Genomic DNA, 19,747 nt, shown 5'->3' with positions numbered 1-19,747 from the left:
AAAGGGGATTGAGAACTCTACAGAAACCTTTTGTTCTGGAAATCAGCAGCAGCCTGAGATCACAGACTTCACCTCTGTGATCTTCTCACACGTGTCCAAGAGATATCAGAAGATCACTTTGACTGGATTTCCCCTTTAAGTAAACTATGTAAATAAGACTCGGTTAGACCTGTATCTTAACTCTAGTGGTAGTCACCCAGGGGACAAAAGGGTTGACACATGCTGTAAAATCTCCTTGTGCATTTTGAAGTCAGTCCTCGATCACCGCCCAACACATTAGACTGTGCATTACTGTCTCTGCTGTGGGTGTTTAACTATGCAAAAAACTGCTATACAAAGCTACAACTAGTGGTAAGTCTTAGTTACTACATAGCTACAAATAATTGCTTTTAATAGTAATTAAATAGATGTGACTAGTAGAATCAAGGAAGGGAAAAGTTTGCCTGGGTTTTAAAATCAGCCCCCCACTTTCTTGTCCCTTGAACCACCCAGTAACATGCACCTTAGGTTTTTCTGAGCAGACATGTTGTGTCTGTGTTTAATGTTCATATATGTATATACGGTGCCTATGTGTGTGCCTATATACATTATTGAGAAGCAAACTATTAGCAGTACTGAGTATAGTAGAGAGGTCATAATAATATACGACATTATACTTCTGTATAGAGAGTAGTATTGGGTTTGATAGAATAGATTCTGTGGCAAAATGACCTTGGAAATTATTTGAAGGTGTTGAGAGCGTAGTCTACTTCAGAAGCTGGCCTTTGTAAAATATAATAGGTAGGTTTTCTCGATAGAAAATAGCTAGATAAAACCAATTAATAAGCATCAATTGTCATCATCATAAAAAAAGCAAAATAGAGATGTGAGGACTGGGGACACACAGTTACATCTTGTCACCGTCTTAGAATAAAACTGCCCAAAAGTTTTTCATTGCCCTCAATTTAAATGCCACTTGGTCAAAGGTGTATTTTACTTCTATGGAAGGAGGTGGGGTGAGTGTCTGCCTGACACCTCCTGTGCTGAATATCTTTTGGGGGAAAACAAAAAAAAAAGTTAGTAAATCCCCATAGGATCCCATAAGGAACCCACCATAGAATAATGAGGGGAGAAAAACCATCGTGCAGCTAAGACTATCCACAAATGAATATAATCTGAAATGTGATCTAAGTGTACCTTTGTAATGATCCATACCAGTGACCTACACTCTAAGGCTGCATGCACACGACCGTGGGTGCCGTCCGAGTCCCGTCAGTGATCCGAGGAAAGATAGGACGTGTTCTATCTTTCCTCGGATCGGAGACTCGGACCATTTTTCACGGACCCGATTCACCCGCTAAAGTGAATGGGTCCGTGAAGACTATCGGGTGCCACTTGGATGCCGTCAAAAACGGCCCGAGTGGCACAACGGTCGTGTGGATGAGGCATTAGGGCTTATTCAGACAAACGTTGACATTTTCTGTGTGACGGCCATGTTTTTTTACGTCCGTCACACGGCTGCATGAATTTCTATTGGGCTATTCGTTTGTTATAACGAACCATGTGAACGACCCGTGAAAAAATAGGACATGTCCTATTTTTGTCAGTTTTCACGAATCCCTCAATAGACTCAAGTCTATGAGGGATCCGTGAAAATGGGTCCCACACAGGTGCAAATCGGCTGTGAAAAATATTATTTTTTCGCGCCCGATTTGACACATGTTCGTCTGAATAAGAGCTAATGAACATCAGCAACTGGGCAAATAGGGTGCAATGGATGTGGGCTTTTAGTGTCAGTCTGGATGGCTAAAATGTGTGACAAGGGATGGTCTGTGGTGACCGGAATTGTCAAAATCATTTACATTGTCTCTTCCTACAAGAACAAGGGAAAAATAGATTGATGGATTTTCTTGTGCAAAATGAAAAAATGACAATAATTGAATAATACCGTAAGCTATAGAGTGTAACATAAGGTTTGTGAAATCTTACTTTATTTGTCCAAGACATAACTTGAACTCTCTTCTGTCAGTAAGGCGGAAGCAAGTTTTTTCCGGAAGAAGATTAATGAGTCTCAATCTGCGTATCCTCGAGAATATGTGCCCTTCCATTCTCTCCATGTGGGCCCAGCTGCAAGCCAGGCCTTAGTGGTTGGTCCAGATGACTTCATTGTCGCTGTAGTCAGGTAAGTGACATGATATTATGGGGTTCATTTTAATTAAAAAAAAATGAATTAGCAAAAATCTATTCTTCTTAAAAAATTCTGTGGCATTTCACAAGGGTCTAGTTGGCCAGGAGGAAAGCTTGTACCAAAGGTCTATCCAGTCATATACGTATGCAATTTTTTATATAACTGTTGTGATTTGATGACACATATTTGCAATAATGCAACTGGCCAGGCGCCGCTAATTAAAAAATTAATCTTTTTATATTCTTTACCCTATTTAGCTCTCTAAATCGCCCCTTTGGCAGCATGATCATGACTCCTTCAGGAATCCTACTCAACAGCCAGATCCTGGATTTTTCCTGGAGTAATAAAAGCACCAACCTCTCCTCCCCAAATCCAGTGAGTATTCATGAGAAAAGATAAAGTTTTAAAGGGTTACAAAACGTATGCTGAATTGGGTAAACTGTGCGCGCACATAATGTACTCAGGCCTGGTGATATAAACTGTATGGTACATTTCTGATAGAAGAGGGAGCCATGTCTAGGTGCCCAGCACTTCGCAGAGTGGTCCTTACATAAAAAATCTGTTGGCTTCCTTCCTCTCCCCTGCTCTTCTGTACCGTTTCTTGTTGGCAAAAGTCTAATATTATGCATACCAGGCTCCATTCATATGTATCCATTGGTGTTTGGACCACCGTGTGACCGAAATAATTTTTCTCCAGACAAGAAAATCTTGTTTGTCTGGCGAAAAGAGACTTTCCTGCACAACAGACCGAACCGCAGAAGTCTGCAGATAGCGGTAACAGAGCCCTAAGGTGCCCATAAACTTCAGGTAGCTGCATGCTTGTCTGGCCGGCAGCAATTCCTTCCAACTCCCCATGTACATGCATGCTCGGCTGAACGTGTATGTGTTTTCAATGGGGAGAGGAGAATAAGCAGCTGCTAGAATCTTCTAGCAGCGGCTTATCTCCCATGGCAACAAATGATCGTGTATGTAAAAATCCAACATGCCTGATCCTACTTTCTCTCTGCCATCTGCCATTTGGTGGATAGTCAGAACACCCCCATACATATTAGATAGTCCTCTGTTCCCACCAAAATTGGTGGGTTCGGCTACTTTCATCTCACGTGTTATGGTCACCTTTACAGAGTCTGAGCTTTTTTTGGAGTGCATACAGTTTAAATACACATTGTAGCATTAGCTGGCATAACTTTATGTACATTTGGTCACCTCTACTGTTATTTTGTTTGCAGCAGAACATTGTTGAACCAGGGAAAAGGCCTCTCTCTTTCCTGCTCCCCACAGTGGTGAGGCCAGCTCAGGGTCTTTGTGGAACATACTTATCCCTTGGTGGATCCAATGGGGAACGAGCATTGTCTGGCATTACCCAGGTATGGCTCTGGTCAGGGCCTTGTTTACATCAAATTTTGTATTCTTTGTGCGGCCCGCATAGTGTGGAATATAAGTCATGCAGAATCGTGCATTTTATATTACGTTTACACACAGTAATAGAGTTTGCATAAGTTTATATTGAATTTAATGAACATGCAGCAGACACCGCACAGTTTCACTGTTCATGCAGTATTATTCAGTACAACAAGCTGTGGGCTGCCTGTTTTCCTTTGATCTTTTCCCAGTTATTTTCTTTCCCGCATCCCATATCACATCATTAACTTTTTTTCCACATTTTATATCCAGGTGCTCCTAAATGTCTTATCATTTAATAAAAATTTAAGTGACAGTGTATCCCAGGGACGGCTGCATCCAGATCTTGAGACCAATTTACTGCAAGTTGACAGTGAGTATCGTCTGCTCCTCTTATTTTTCACAAAAAATATAATGACACTGCCAATCACAGCAAATTCATGGGAAAAATGAGAGTATTTTTTACATACATTTTTTAGCATGTTTTCCTACGTGTAGCAGTGGTGCGTCAGGAAGTTGTACCACTACCTGAATAGTCCAGAATTATACAAAGGGTTTTCTTTTTTCCAGAAACAGCGCCACTCTTGTTCATGGGTTATGTCTGGTATTACAGCTCAGCTCCTTTCACTTAAATGGGGATGAACTGCAATACCAGAGACAGACAATGAACAAGAGTGGCGCTGTTTATGGAAATTTTGGGGCTTTTTACAATAAAGAGGGGCCACACATATATTGCAACCATTTTTGCAGCAATTTCCATGTGATTTCTTGTCTGAAGTCAGTTCTGTTCCTTTTGGCTGTCTTTATATAAGATATCCACCAGAATTTGCATGGGCCATTGCATAGAAACAATCCATGCATGTGGTGGCAACAACAGGCCTCGATCATCTTGTGTATTCAGCTGCTGTCACTATACCTTGTAGATCACTTATGGATATTCCCATATATTAATAATCTTTATTTATATTTCATCAACATATTCCGCAGCTCTTTACAATTCAGAGGGAACATGTACAAACAATATCAGACATTATTACATAGTGACGAAGGTAATTAACAATTCAAACAAGAGGAGTGAGGACCCTGCTCGCAAGAGCTTACAATCTATCCATATAGTCATTTATTACTGTATCTACCTCCAATATTAGCCAGAGTGGAAAGCCGCTACAAAGACTTGGCAAGATCATATGTTACAGGTTTGCCTTCACAGTAGTCACTGCAATAGGAATATGTGGCTGCCCACACCTTCTCACCTGGGGGAATCCAGTTGTGACAACCCCATTGATAAGAGCATTTTAAGGTTGACCTTTCCTACCTGACAGTGAAACTCTTATCATGCAATATCCTTATCATGATGGGTAAACAACACGATAAATGTGAACTTTACACAACATGACGAGTTCCTCTTTTTTGCAGCCGTATATATATATATACACATAAATATTTCTTTCCTAAATAGGTGACTTCCCTGAAAATGACACTCAGGACCTAGAATCCAGAGGACATGAACTAGACAGAACGCACATACTATCTTTGGTCCATGGATCTCGCAGAAGTAATGATCTTATTATTGGCATTAAGGACCCTCGAAGTACTGATGCAGAAGCTGCCACCATTTTATGAGATAACACCCGGTCAGAATGTAAGAAATAACCTGGACATTCATGCCACGACCCTCTGAACTTTCTGAATGGGTTTTTAAGGGGTATTTTTACTTCTGCCATTAGCACACCAATGAACAAAAGTGACGTGTAATAGTAGGACCAAATTATAGCAGTGAAATCAAATTATACAATCCCTCCTAGATTAGATTTCCATCCATATTTGTTTTTGAAGACCAGTCACAGCAGTTTCTCAGATTGACATATTGTGAGAAACGGATAGCGGAACATCTAAATTTGTTTGGCTCTTATAGCCGCATAAAAAAAAGAAAACGTAAGTGCATTTCAGAGCTCTAAAATTAAAAATGACAAAATAGAAAGAAAAATTTATTTTTATTCTGCGTGAATTTCTGCAAGGCTATAAAACAAACAGTTTTGCAGAAATCTGACAGAAATCTCGAATAGTTGATGGGTCAGAACTTTGGTATAGGGGCCATGGTTTAGCTTGCCTGGTCTCTCATTGCAGACAGAGCAATGGCAGAGGTTTCTTCTGCCGCCAGCTGCTTCTCAGCCAGAGATAACAGCAGCCTGAGCTTGATTTACATCCGCTAGCACGGGAGGAGGGGGAGACAAAACCAATACCCCTGGAGACACATATAAGGGACTTTTTTTAAAAATGTCTTCTCCATTGAGATATGGAAATAATATTATCTATTATCAAGGAAAGGAAGGATATACAAGTAAGTTTTATTTTCCCCTTTAACTCCAGGACCACAATAAAAAAGTTATTCTGGGAGGATATGGGTAATTCATTGGAAAAATTGGTAGGGTAGTCTTTGTTATTTTTGGACACCTGTCACAGTGATGATCACTAGTAGTGGGGTAACAAAGATCACTATTAATATGGACACCTATGACACCTGTTTGGTGATTTTATAAACAATATCCACCGAAGAAGTTGGTATTGCACATTTTACAAAAATAAAGTTGTCTCCTTAGCCTAAGCCACAGTGCCACTTATCTATGTGTAAGGTACATGTGCTTTGTAATAAAGTGGGGCTGGTTCTAAGTGTATATGTGTTAGATCTGATCTGTCTACCTGGTAGACATTGCCCCAAGGCTACCTCCTGTATATGTCACTCCTGCATTGAGAGAGATGGACACCATAGTCTGTAGATCCTAACTGCCACAAAACAGAGGGTAAGTGGGCGGACAACATGTTACTCCCCTCTGTGTCATTTCCTTTTCTGGATAAGGAACATGCATATAGAATATCTTGTGCCAAATGTAAGATCACTGTTTTGCATGAATCCAGAAACTAGATTACTGTTTGATTGTCTTAAATCTACTGTGATCATCAAATGCTTTCTCTACTTTTAAGCTGCTGCAAAGGACAATATGCTTGGGGTTGTATGTGGTTTCTAAATACTTGCAATCTGTGTTTCCCAATCTATAAAAAAAAATATATTGAAAAAATAAAAGACATTGTGTATGGTTGTCTTTGTGTCCCAAGTTAATTTGAGGCTCTGCATAGCTCACTTCCTAAGCTAATTTTCTATAGAATAAAGTTGGATAATAGGTACAGATGTCCAAAAGGGTAAATATCATAGAGGCAGACCATGCGGCTGCTTTGGGGCTATTGAAGAAAGAAGGCCCAGCCCCGGATGGTTGCGTCCCCTTTGCTATTGACTGGCGAGTACCTTTGCAGGACTCCCTTATATGGAGGAATTGCATTGTTTGTCTAGAATTGGCCTGAGTCATGGAAAGAGGATAGAGGGTGAAACAAACACTAGGTCCTTGTGTTGGCACCATATAAGATGTCCCTGTTTAAGCTTTGCTATGAAGCCCCAACCTTCTATGTACACCACTGCAGATCTCCGTTGATCTCAACTGATCTCTACTGATCTCAAGGATCTGTCAAAACATCAAAAGCTTGACAAATCCTATACGACAAATTTGATAAGATTAAAAACTAACTTGGGACAAAACTGATAATTAATTTCTGCTCTGCCTGCTGGGTGTTACCCCTATGCCAACAACTACTACCAGGAAAAAAGAAAATAAGACAAAAAGTCAGTCTGGAAGCGGTTCCAGGATAAGATGATCTCATACATGTTGAAATGTGTTGAACATGAACCCTAAGAGTTATTGGAATGTAAGGAGAATGCTTATTCTGAGGTTCTTTATTTTGAATTTTTTTTCAAACTACGTACACCAAATCCAGTAATTCTATATATTATATTTACATACAATTCGTTTTTACAGACTTTGTATGGAATGAACTTGGACCATGCGTCAGTAGATGGACCTTCTTAAGCCTAGGTTTCCTTAAACTGAAGCTGTATTAGGAGCCACTATAGCGTCTCAATAAGACTGCTGGTTGCAAGCCGTGAAGGTAAATTGTGGTTTATATTAAAAAGAGACCTTCCTTCTTTTGACCCAACACTGACCAACTGTCACGTTTGGTGCTTGGGCCCACTGGGCCGTACCGCCTTGACGGTATGGCAGCTGGCCAACAGGACGCAGGCCACAGTCTATAGTTCGTATAGTGTACCTGTGGCAGCTCGGACAGTAGCAATGACAGGCTCGGCTGGGACTTAGGCAGCAGGCAGACGTCAGGCATGGTGTAGCAGGACAGGCATGGTATACAGCACAGCACGACTTCAGATTAGCACGGCACTTGACCAGGATAGCATGGGATACAGGTACAGGAACGGGGAACACTGGGAACTGGGAAACACTAGGAGACCGTTTGCTAGACAAACTTAGGGTACGACAACAACGCTCAGGCATGGCAGGAAGGGGCTGGGCCCTTCTTATAGTCCAAGGTACTCATGGGCTAATTTAGACATTAAATTCCGGTGCGCGCGCTGGCCCTTTAAGAGCAGGCACGAGTGTGCACCCTATGGGACCCAGCCAAGGTAAGAAGTGAGCGCTGGCATCTCCTGAGGAGGAGACTGGTGCCAGTGCATGCAGACCCATGTCTGCGGCCATCAGGAGATTAGTGAACCTGACGGCCCGCGGCCATGGACATGACACCAATACATTCTAAAAATTATAATTATTTTAATATCAAAAAATAACAGCAATACAATAAATGAAGTTCCATAAGTTTGAATGTGAAACAGGGATGAAATGTAATATTCATATTCAAGTGCAGCGGTGGACCACAGATTCATTGGATTTGAAAGGTCAGTATGTACCTATTTTTTAAGCCATATGCAGCTTATATACAGGGGTTTTCAAAATGTTCAGAAAACAAAAATGACATTCAGATGGGCCCTCTTGCACCTGTGGGCTAATTCACAGCTCTGAAATCTGTATTTAGGGAAAGCATAGATTGGGACTGGACTATTTCACTTCATGGGCTCCATATTAGTGGCATACCCTAGGTCCATGATAGGCCACTGGTACCAACGTATTCCACTATATATACCAGAGATGTCATCATTACATAGTGGCCATTCAGATGAATTGTCGTGCATGTATTATACGAACGTCCCGAGTTCACCAGAGCGAGTGCTTGTTGCTTTCCCCTCTGGCTCATAGAGTGGGGGTCCCATGTAAGACACTTCCTCTATGATGTCCATAATCAGTCTTTATTAATACATACCAATAAGGGGCCATTCACATATATCAGTTGTCCCTGTCAGTTTCCCTCCGGCGTGTTGCAGAAAAGCTGGAAGAAAACTGATGCTAGAACGGATCCCATGGCTTTCTATGGGATCTTTTCTAGCACATGTGATATAAGTTGTACGGCAGCAGACCTGTGCAAGTGACGGTTCCAAAAATGTTACCTGCAGCGTTTTTGTGGACTGTGACGTCAGGGGCTCCTCAATGGTGCTATAAACATGGGGGCCATAGGTGGCACAATCTACAAGGGTCACTGTGGCATTATCTACAGAGGACATTGTGGCACTATCTACAGGGTGAGATCGTGGGAGGGCATCACCAAAATGAAGAACAAAAGAGCCATGTACATCAAAATTACTAGCAGTGTACTCACTGCAGCATGTGCGTACACTCGCTAATATACATTCCAGTCCCCCGTTGCGCTGATTCCGAGATTTTCATAAATTTTTTAGTGCTGTCGAGGGACCAGAAGTCTAGTTGCATAGCCTTCTTTGATGATGATACAACTCTTCGTTGTCACGGTACGGGGTGTAGACCCACTGGACCATACCGCGTAGCGGAATAGCAGCTGGCCAAACAGGTATATATGCAATGCCTATAGCTCTGAAAGGGTACCTGAGGCAACGCAGACAGTAGCGGTGGTTTCAGGCTAAGATGAGGCTCCGGCAGTAGACAGACACCTGGCGGGGTTGACACAATAGATGCAGCGGAGGACACAACACGACTCCAACTCTTGAAGGCACAGAGGCACGGTAACACGGGATACAGGGTGCAGGCGGCAGGAATGGGAAACACTGGGGACTGGAAAACACTTAGGAGACCATTTGCAAGGACAAACTAGAGTAACACAACAACGCTCAGGCAATGATTGAGAGGGCAGAGCTCCTTTTATAGTCCACAGGCATTCTGGGCTAATTGCAGCTATTCTGCAAATGTGCGCGCACTGGCCCTTTAAGGCCGAGCATGTGCGGACACGTGCACCCTGCGGGAGACAGTGTCCGAATGAGGAAGTGAGTGCTGGCGTCTCCCAGGAGGGGGATGCCGCCTGGAACTCACTTGTCCATGGCCGCAGCCGTCAGAGGGTAAGTCAGGACACCGGTCCGCGGCTATAGACGTTACATTCGCCATGTGACCGACCCTGATATACTCTATGGACTCGCTGTTCTACTGCTACTGCTTGTGTATAGAGAACAGTGGGGTGGGCCACCTAACGAAGGGTCTTATCATCATCAAAAGGCTGTGTATTTAGACTTCCGGTCTGCCGGCAGCGCTATAAAAAATCTATGAAAATCTCAATCAGAGCGACGGGGGACAGAAAAATGTATTAGCGAGTGTACTCACCTACTGCAGTGAGTACACTGCTAATCATTTTCGGTCCCCACATAACCCCTTTAATAGACAAAGCAGCCACCGTAAAGAGGAGTGACGGCGGTGCAGCCGAGAGGTCCATATGTTCTGATAGGGTTGTCTGTATGGGACAACACCTATAGTCTGAGTAGAATATGGGGGGTATAGCTGCCTATAGACATTCGATTTTCATCCGTAGACCCCCACTGATTTGGGTGGGATCTGATGATAATTGCATGTCTATGGGGGACTACATGACTGGTTGGATTTCAATCCACTGATCGTATGGTTACCGCTAAGTGTTGACAACTGTATCTGGCAGCTGCTTCTCTCTATGGCTGCTTGCCCTTATTGTAAAGTTTTGTTGAATATGTTGGCGCTATACAAAAAAAAGTTTCATATTATCAAAAGAAACCCACCCAAGTGCAATTGTCACGCAGACTTTGTCTTGGTTGGATGGGATCTTATGGCCTCTGTGGGGCACATTTACCCATGCTGATAAACCGTGGAGTGGTGCACCAGTCGGTAATTATGGTGTGTACCGTACTCTGCAATACGGTGAAAGTTGAATGAGAAATAAAACATGAGTTGCATGGAAAACCCTTATAAATCACACATATGGCGACTTAAATGCCATGACCCTTTTTCCGACACATACAATAATCTCATAGGCGTTGGAAAAAGTGGCTTGATAAACACGGCGCGCACCCTGAAAGCCATTTTTTATTGCAATTAATCCAGAAACTCATGCTCCTAATATATGTGTTGGAACTAAAGCTCCATCCATTGCTATATAGCGAGTGCACCAGGTGTCCCCAGCAGAGGTCACAGCGCGTCACGCCGTACATACAGGGGATGCTCACTTTCTTACTTTGTCCCTTAACTCCACCCATTCCTTCAAAAAGCTACACCCCTCTCCGGTCCAGTGCCGAATTATGATGACGTAACGAACTTGCTCGCGATTGGTCGGCAGAGCTGTACCACTTGTGCAGGGGTGTTCGTGATGTGTTTTGCTTTACATTTCTGCCTCTCTCGTAAATCTTACGAGAACGGCGTTCCCTCTTCGGCTACAGAGTGGTACAGTCTGGGCCTCGCTGCTTCTTCGTTGTTCCCGGGAGCGGAAGGAGGCGACAGTCCGGTGATAGGTGAGGGACTTTCTTGTGGGGGGAATAATGGAGCCGAGTGCGGAAGAAAATGAGTCCCATATAATGATATTGTGCACGGAGAAGTTACGAGTGGTCTAATGTTATACAATTGTGTGCAGTCCAGGCATTGCACTGTGTGGGGGACACTACGTATATAATGCTTGAATGTGCAAATGCAGCTCTTAATCCTACTGTGAAGCCATTATATACCGGTGGCTCCGCATACATGTATATATGTGCAATATGTACCCAGGGCTCTATTATTTGGACTAAATATTGTGTTTATGTCAGTTTATCGTTATGTATTTGTGTATAATATATTCAAGAACATAATATTATCCATATGTAATGCAATATCTAAATATAATCCTATTTATTTATGTTAAAAGTTCTTCTTGTTACTATAGTTCTAGAACGTTGCCAAACCTGACGATTCACTCATTTCGCTACTTGCGGTTGTGATGTTGACTATTCGCTCTTTATGTCAGCCTTGTGTGGAATTTTGTGCACCTTTTGTGCGTTAACGCACCTTTGTGCGGCGCACTAACTTTGGCAGGATTGTTGGCCACACCCCTTTTATTGATGACCGGTTTTAAGGGGTGCTCTATGGTTGTACTCGTGACTGGGTATGTTTTGTACTCGCTGATATCCAATACGGGTGAAAGGGCCAGGCGTTTAAGACGTTTTCTGCTGATGAAGCCGCCATGCGCTTTGCTGCAGGAGTCTTTCGTCCAAGTGCAGGGTTCCTTTTTGGAGGCATAACTGGTCTGAAAGGGGCTCCGTTTCTGAGAATGCTGAAATCCAGTAACGGGACAGTTAGTATAGTATAGGTGCAGGTTCACGGCAAGTAAAGAAAGAGGACTGGATTGTTATGGGAACCTGGTGTAAAACTGTGTGTATGTCAGCGAGGCTAAGGGTATGTGCACACACACATTACTTACGTCCGTAATTGACGGACGTATTTCGGCCGCAAGTACCGGACCGAACACACTGCAGGGAGCCGGGCTCCTAGCATCATAGTTATGTACGACGCTAATGTAAAACATGATTACAGTACGGGACAGTTGTCCGGCAGAGAGGCAGGGACTCCTAGCGTCGTACATAGCTATGATGCTAGGAGCCCGGCTCCCCGCAGTGTGTTTGGTCCGGTACTTGCGGCCGAAATACGTCCGTCCATTACGGATGTAATTAGTGTGTGTGCACATACCCTAAGAATGAAGAACCTACCAGCTTCTTTTGGCTAATACGGTTCATCTGATGTGTATGGAGGAGGACCCTTGACGTAAAATCCAGTGGTGCCATATTTGCTTTTGTATTGAATTTTCCTGTGAATATGTCAAGAATGGTGGGCCCTAGAGAGCTGAAACCCAATGCAAACCCTTCTAAAGCGCCTGGTTTATGTGCCAAATTTGGTGCAGATTAGTCCAGTCACATAAAGAACAGACATCCGATATAAATGTGTGTGTATATATAAATATATATTTCAAACTTTTATGCATTCAGATGTACTTATTTATGAAAATTCATGTGTTCTGATTGTTGTTTTTTTTTACTCGTCCTTAGGCCACATGCACACGATGCATGAGATTTCAAGTAACCTCAACTACACATTGCAGAATTTTTCCGCAAGGAAATTGACCTGCGGTGCATATCTTAAAATCCTCAGCATGTCAATTTATGTCGCACTTCTGCCTCAGAATTGTATCTAACAAGTTTATAAAAATAAAAAAACGCACTAAAAACTGCACCTATTTCCCCATTAAAATGTAAAAAAACGTACTATTAGGTGCGGATTTTACCTGCACTTACCTGCAGTTTTGATGTGGATTTTCTGCCCCCAAATTACGCAACGTGTGCATGGAGGGTTACAGATTATGAGGAGATTCCCCTTTAAATTGTAACATACTATTGTATTAATAACTTGTAAACATTTGTAAGAAGTAGTGCATATTATTATGACAACTATGTAGCAAATCACAAACTTGCTTCAGAATGCTTTCTATTCACTTCTATTTGTACAACTGACCTACGTGTTGTAGTTTATTTATGTGCCATCTGTATACACATAGCAGTAATGCTGTGAACATACCCACATTTTTTTCACATCTGTAGAGGAGCTCTATTAATCACACTGTGGTTATTAGCAGCAAAGCGCCTATTCGATTAGTTAGGAGATGGGGAATTAATAAACTGGTGACCGATCCTCTTTTTAAGGGGAAATTTCTCTAATAGGGCACCTTATGGAGGCACATGGACTTTGCTGTGTGCATGGTGTCTAAGTTTCCAACCAATAAATTTTTTTAGACTTGTTAAGGGAGCAGTTTTAATTGTAAGTTTAGATTAGGGAGGTGCTATTTATGAAGCATGGAAAAAAAAGTTTGTTTTTCTTTCAGTGTATGTGCTCCGCGTTCCCCATTAGCTACATGACTTCCATTTCTGTGATGTAATTTGATGATCAGCGTACTGTATGGCCCTTTTGCCCTGCATTGTGTATGACATATGCATAATAACCGGAAAGGGTGACAACACAAGCGGATTATGAATGCACGCCATTTCATGCCAATCGTCATAGAGTTTTTTCCTATTTTTTTTTCTATTGCTGTGTCTGGAAGTTATTGCTGCTGGGTCATTTAAAATGTCGGAGTGGTTTTCTTTGCCCCTAAAGTCAATAATAATACTTTGTCCTAAACTAAAGTTTATTGCATTGATGACCATGAGACAATGTCCGAATCAGAACCCAGCTTAAGGCCACAACCTATATAAAGCACACTAATAGCATTTTGGGATTTTTATTCCTTTGAAAATGTAGGGGAAAGAAAGGGACAACATAAAAGCTTTCAATGCTTCCATTTAGGCCTGATTTACACGAGCGTGTGCGTTTTGCGCGCGCAAATAACGCAGCGTTTTGCGCGCGCAAAAGGCACTTGACAGCTCCGTGTGTCATCCGTGTATGATGCGCGGCTGCGTGATTTTCGCGCAGCCGCCATCATAGAGATGAGGCCAGTCGACGTCCGTCACTGTCCAGGGTGCTGAAAGAGCTAACTGATCGGCAGTAACTCTTTCAGCACCCTCGACAGTGAATTCTGATCAAAATATACACCAATCTGTGAATAAAAAAAAGACGTTCATACTTACCATGAACTTCCTGCTTCCTCCAGTCCGGTCTCCCTGCCGTTGCCTTGGTGACGCGTCCCTCTCTTGTCATCCGGCCCCACCTCCCAGGATGACGCGGCAGTCCAAGTGACCGCTGCAGCCTGTGATTGGCTGCAGCCTGTGCTTGGCCTGTGATTGGCTGCAGCTGTCACTTGGACTGAATTGTCATCCCGGGAGGTCAGACTGGAGGAAGAACCCGGGAGTTATCGGTAAGTCAGAACTTCTGTTTTTTTTTTACACATACATGTATATTGTGATCGGAAGTCACTGTCCATGGTGCTGAACCAGTTTAACTCTTTCAGCACCGTGGACAGTGACTGTCTCCCGACGTCGCGTACCGGAAAATTTTTGGCCGGGTTCGGTCAAAACGAGTTCGGCCGAACCCGTTGAAGTTCGGTGCGCTCATCTCTAATTTGACACTCCGTTTGGATGTTTGTAAACAGAAAAGCACGTGGTGCTTTTCTGTTTACATTCATCCTTTTGACAGCTCTTGCGCGAATCACGCAGTTCGCACGGAAGTGCTTCCGTGCGGCATGCATGGTTTTCACGCACCCATTGACTTCAATGGGTGCGTGATGCGCGAAAAACGCACGATTATAGAACATGTAGTGAGTTTTACGCAACGCACTCGCGCTGCGCAAAATTCACGCATCGTCTGCACTGCCCCATAGAGTAATATAGGTGCGTACGACACGAGTGAAAAGCACGCGCGTATATTACGCTCGTGTAAATGAGGCCTTATTGTGTATGAAAACCATAGTTTATCCATTTACATCCAGTGACTGACCATACTACAGAGATTTTATCACTCAGGCCATTGGTTCCTATTGGAGAGATTTGCTGCACTCTTATGCTGATGCTGCACCCCCAAATCCGCAGCAAAGTGCAGTACAAAACGTGTAAATGTATTTTTCAATCCGCAAATCTGTAGTGGATTTCTTACTCTACGTGTGGAGTTACCATTCTGGACTTTTGATTTGAAAAGTTACTATTTTCATGTCCTTGCATGTAGCTGGCCATCTTTCTGTAGGACAACACCTTGGCCATAAAGCTGGCCACACACAATAGATTGTTCAGCCGACGGCTTTCTCTCCGACCTCCCCATAAACATGCACATCTAGCTCAGCCAGGTATTTCAGTAGGGGAGAGGGAGACCAGCTACTGCCAGATATTTATGACAATGTCTTCTCTCCCAGCTCGAGAACCCCCATACACATTAGATTATAGGCAAATTACATCAGTGCGTTTCCCTACAATACTATGCAATGGAACATCACTAGGATATTCCATCACTTATTGATCTTTTGTATATGACTGCCGAAACCCCCTCCGATCCCCAGAAGAAGGGAGCTGCAGCGCCGGTTGAATGCTGCTCGATCACAGTATTTACTGCACTACGGTGTTCCCATCCACCTGCCGCGTAGAGAACTGCAAAATGTCTCTAGTGCAGTACCCTGTACAGCAGGTGGGTGGCAGTACCACTGTACAGGGAATAATCCGAAGAGACCCCAGTCCTTTAGTTTTTGGGTGTCCGAGAGGCCAGACCCCTTCTGATCATGTTATGGCTTATCCTAGTGATGTACCATAACATTTTTAGATGGGAATACCCCTTCAATGTGTAGGGCCAGATTATTACATATTCTGTGTCAATTACTGTTGTATTGCTATGGAGGAGTCTGCAAGTTAAAAAGTCACATACACGTCTAATAAAACACATTTTACGTAGTCTTGTTCACTTTTTTTTTTTTTTTTCGTTTTGAATAACTTTTATTAAGTTAGCACTCATTTAATTTACAAAATGATCATGACATTGTTCAGCAGATTTACCCTCGCAGGGGACAGTATTACATATCACAATATAGTGAGAGAAGACAAAAAGATATAAAAATAGCAAAATTGAAATACAACATTTAAACTATTATTATCAAAAGACCAATACAAAAGTGTTGGGATGGAGAGGGTGATCATGAGACAAAAAAAAAAAGAGGTATATGATCTCTATAAATCGGGTCCATCATATCAGAGGTCCGTTTCATCTAAATAGGAGATCCTAGGCTGGCGCTATTTTTTCATAAACCATTATGGAGGGGGCTCCAGCAACTACCGAGGACGTCTTCCATCTAGAAGCGATATAGCTGCTATACAGATACACTGTGATCTTGGCTCCTGATTTATCAATCGTGTCTAATAAAAACGGGTCTTGCTGCCGATATTAACCATTTAGAGTTCAGCTTTAGTTACTTAAACTGCTCTTGAAAAATGAAGGCTTCTCTGTAATTGGTTGCTATGGGCAACAAGGCCAGATTTTCCATTACTGTTTTGATAAATGAGATAAGGAGTTATTAACTTTTTGTTGACATCTGATCAGCATATTTCCAAATTTTCATCCACAGACTCATTGTAAACGATGACGGCTTGTGGTGACTACTCGCCCCATGTAAGCTTTTGAAGTAGCTTTATAGTTCACAGATGTGCAATGAATTCTACTATTTCTCCTTTCCTGCAGAAAGGGAAATATATCTATATATCTTACTGCATAAACCAGTGTCAATTATTTTACATGTTTAGCTGCATCTCATCAGTAACACAAAATGCAATTTATATGTTTTCCAGGCCAAAATCTGGGAGCTCCAGCTTGTGATTCAGACTGAAGATGTCTTCCACTGCCCTCTGCGTAAAGAGCGCCCGCTGTGTAGAAACGTAGACCGAGCACTAATTTGAAGCTGTGTTGGTAATAGAAATCTAGCTGATATGTATACATTAGAATGCTGTAGAGTTTATGTTTTTATAGGGCACAAGAGTTATTATTCCTACGTGTCTTCCCATTAGAGAAGCGGAGAGAGACTGTCACGGGAAACACAGCTATGGACTCACAAAAACATCCTGACCCAGGAGACACCTACGAAAAACCCCTCTCTCCTTCTGAAATAGAGCTGGAAAGGGACATTGACTCCGGGATTGAAGATGAGCTGAGAGCAGAAGACATCAACTCCACAATCTTTGTAGCATTCAAAGGGGACATAGGGGATATAGATCTGCAGTGCAAACTAGAGAGAATTTTGCAAGGAGTACCCGATCTAATCAACATGGGTAAGAACATTAAGACTTCGTGTTCGTAGTAGGATAGTTTTCCATATCATACTTAAAGTAGAACAAGATGTACTATATAAAGGCCTTTTAGTTTACGTGGAAAATAGAAACGGTTTTTTCATTTTTCTTCTTTACTAAGTTACCATTGATTGTATTACAGCTTGACTACTAGGTCTATATTTGCCTGTGTTCTGGCTTAGTTCTTCCTTATCATAGGGGCATTGTGAGGATCCAAATCAATGTGTTGACCTACTACTGCCATTATTCAGGGCAGTAAGAATGTGAACATTGATGTAGCTGGTGATATGGATTCATACAGTATGCCTTTGTCATTAGGGTTAAAGAGGCTCTGTCACCACATTATAAGTGGCCTATCTTCTACATAATGTGATCGGCGCTGTAATGTAGATTACAGCAGTTTTTTTATTTAGAAAAACGATCATTTTTGACGGAGTTATGACCTATTTTATCTTTATGCTAATGAGTTTCTCAATGGACAACTGGGCGTGTTTTACTATATGACCAAGTGGGCGTTGTACAGAGGAGTGTATGACGCTGACCAATCAGTGACCAATCAGCGTCATACACTTCTCTCCATTCATTTACTCTGCAGATAGCGATCTAGTTAAATCGCTATCTGCAGCCTCATACACAGAAACTAACATTACTGCAGTGTCCTGATAATGAATATACATTACCTCCAGCCAGGACGGGATGTGTATATTCCTTTTCCCTTAATATTCTCTTCCATTTAAATAGCAGGTTTATTTTTCTGTTTTGTTCATTTTATTCATTAATGGATGTACCAGTAAGTTGTTTTACTGTATTCACAATGTAGAGTCAAACCAACTGAAGCTTAGAAAGGTGGAGCCATGGAATAGTGTTCGGGTCACATTCAACATCCCCAGAGAAGCCGCTGAACGCCTGCGCCTCCTTGCGCAAGGGAACAACCAGCAGCTGCGAGAGCTAGGAATTCTGTCTGTCCAGATTGAAGGTATGATTGTGTTTTTAAGGGGTTACTGTCTTTTCATTAAGGGTGTTGTTTATATAAAGACAACCTCCTGTCTTTATGACCTGTTAGGGCATATAGACCACATAGTGGGGGGTCCCCTGCTGGAGACCATCTTCCATGACCCAGACGAGCTTCTTTCCATTCTGGTGAACTCGAGCCATCTGTATTGCCGCTGTGTAAAACAAAATTTCCCCGGTCAAATCTGTCTTTCGGGAGTATCGGGAATTGGATCGGTTGATCGCTTGAGGGGTCACATTCTGATGAGAGAGCCCCTTTTAGGGTGTGGGTCTTACATTAACATTATACATAGATCTCTAGTATGTGACCTAACCATGCCGTAAGCACTACACACAGTCCCCATGTTGTCCTAATCCTCAAGATCACAGCTCGGGGGACGAGTTTGTAACAAGTAATAGTTCCTTTTGATTTGAATCAATTATTTGGGTAGTTCTAGTGGTACAAAAATTTTACATTTAAAACTCCTATTTTACCTACTAAGATTGCAAGAACTTTAAACCGCTTAACATTTTCGTGTGCTTTATCCTTCTGAAGAAAAGTTTATTTGTTATTTTTATTGCATTTCAGGAGAAGGGGCTATTAACCTTGTATTACCCCAAAATCCTTCTCAAGAGGTGAGGTTGAACGGCCCAGTGGCGGGAACTAATACCATGAGGTTTGACCCCAACTTTGCACTTCAAAATAGAGCAGGTACGTCCTTATTACTGGTCCGTCTTATGCATTCAGCTTCCATTTTTACCTGGCCTATGACTAGCTACAGCAAATGTGCCTTTAGTGAACACTGATCTCTCTTTTCTCACCCCATAAGACGCACATTGCTTTCAGGCGCAGACTAGTGCAATGTGTGCAAAACAGATTACAAGTCAAGCTACTATTTAGAACCATAGTTGCAGTCAGCACTCTTTTATGTGTGTGACTGTCTCGCAAGTTTAGATGTTGTGCCCGTCCAAATTTGCCTTTGGACCTCAATTTTCTAAGATATATATACACGCATACACACACACAGTCACATTATTATGACCACCTTTTTTCAATGTCAGCAGCACATAGCCCATGAAGGAAGTGATGTGTCGTGGGCTGGCTTGGTGGGTATATAGTCTGTCTGAACACCTATAACTCATTGTTGCCGAGGGTAAAAGGGGCGATTTATCAGGGTTGCAAAAAGGGATGATTATTGGCT

General features: G+C 42.4%; 2 protein-coding genes across 6 annotated transcripts in view; both read left to right on the top strand.

Moving 5' to 3' along the window:
• The window catches only part of GGT7 (gamma-glutamyltransferase 7), a 36,274-nt gene extending 29,615 nt beyond the window's left edge, over window positions 1-6,659 (top strand). The window contains exons 11-15 of one of the 2 annotated variants that reach the window (XM_075846684.1): window positions 2,009-2,161; window positions 2,425-2,542; window positions 3,400-3,534; window positions 3,842-3,941; window positions 5,028-6,659. In XM_075846684.1, the coding sequence (XP_075702799.1) occupies window positions 2,009-2,161; window positions 2,425-2,542; window positions 3,400-3,534; window positions 3,842-3,941; window positions 5,028-5,191 (670 nt within the window). In that variant the 3' untranslated portion in view covers window positions 5,192-6,659. Of the gene's footprint in view, window positions 1-2,008; window positions 2,162-2,424; window positions 2,543-3,396; window positions 3,535-3,841; window positions 3,942-5,027 lie in introns of both variants that reach the window. The other variant, XM_075846683.1, reaches the window with a different exon arrangement.
• Window positions 6,660-11,227: 4,568 nt separating this feature from the next.
• The window catches only part of NCOA6 (nuclear receptor coactivator 6), a 34,037-nt gene continuing 25,517 nt past the window's right edge, over window positions 11,228-19,747 (top strand). For 3 of the 4 annotated variants that reach the window (XM_075846104.1, XM_075846105.1, XM_075846102.1), the window contains exons 1-5: window positions 11,228-11,294; window positions 17,061-17,178; window positions 17,277-17,537; window positions 18,376-18,531; window positions 19,135-19,257. In XM_075846104.1, coding sequence (XP_075702219.1) covers window positions 17,312-17,537; window positions 18,376-18,531; window positions 19,135-19,257 — 505 coding nt within the window. In that variant the 5' untranslated portion in view covers window positions 11,228-11,294; window positions 17,061-17,178; window positions 17,277-17,311. Of the gene's footprint in view, window positions 11,295-16,840; window positions 16,885-17,060; window positions 17,179-17,276; window positions 17,538-18,375; window positions 18,532-19,134; window positions 19,258-19,747 lie in introns of all 4 variants that reach the window. The other variant, XM_075846103.1, reaches the window with a different exon arrangement.

Source organism: Rhinoderma darwinii, chromosome 13 (assembly GCF_050947455.1).
Source record: "Rhinoderma darwinii isolate aRhiDar2 chromosome 13, aRhiDar2.hap1, whole genome shotgun sequence".
NCBI lineage: Eukaryota > Metazoa > Chordata > Amphibia > Anura > Rhinodermatidae > Rhinoderma > Rhinoderma darwinii.
Note: the sequence above shows the minus strand (reverse complement) of the source record. Positions and strands in the feature narration are given on the sequence as shown.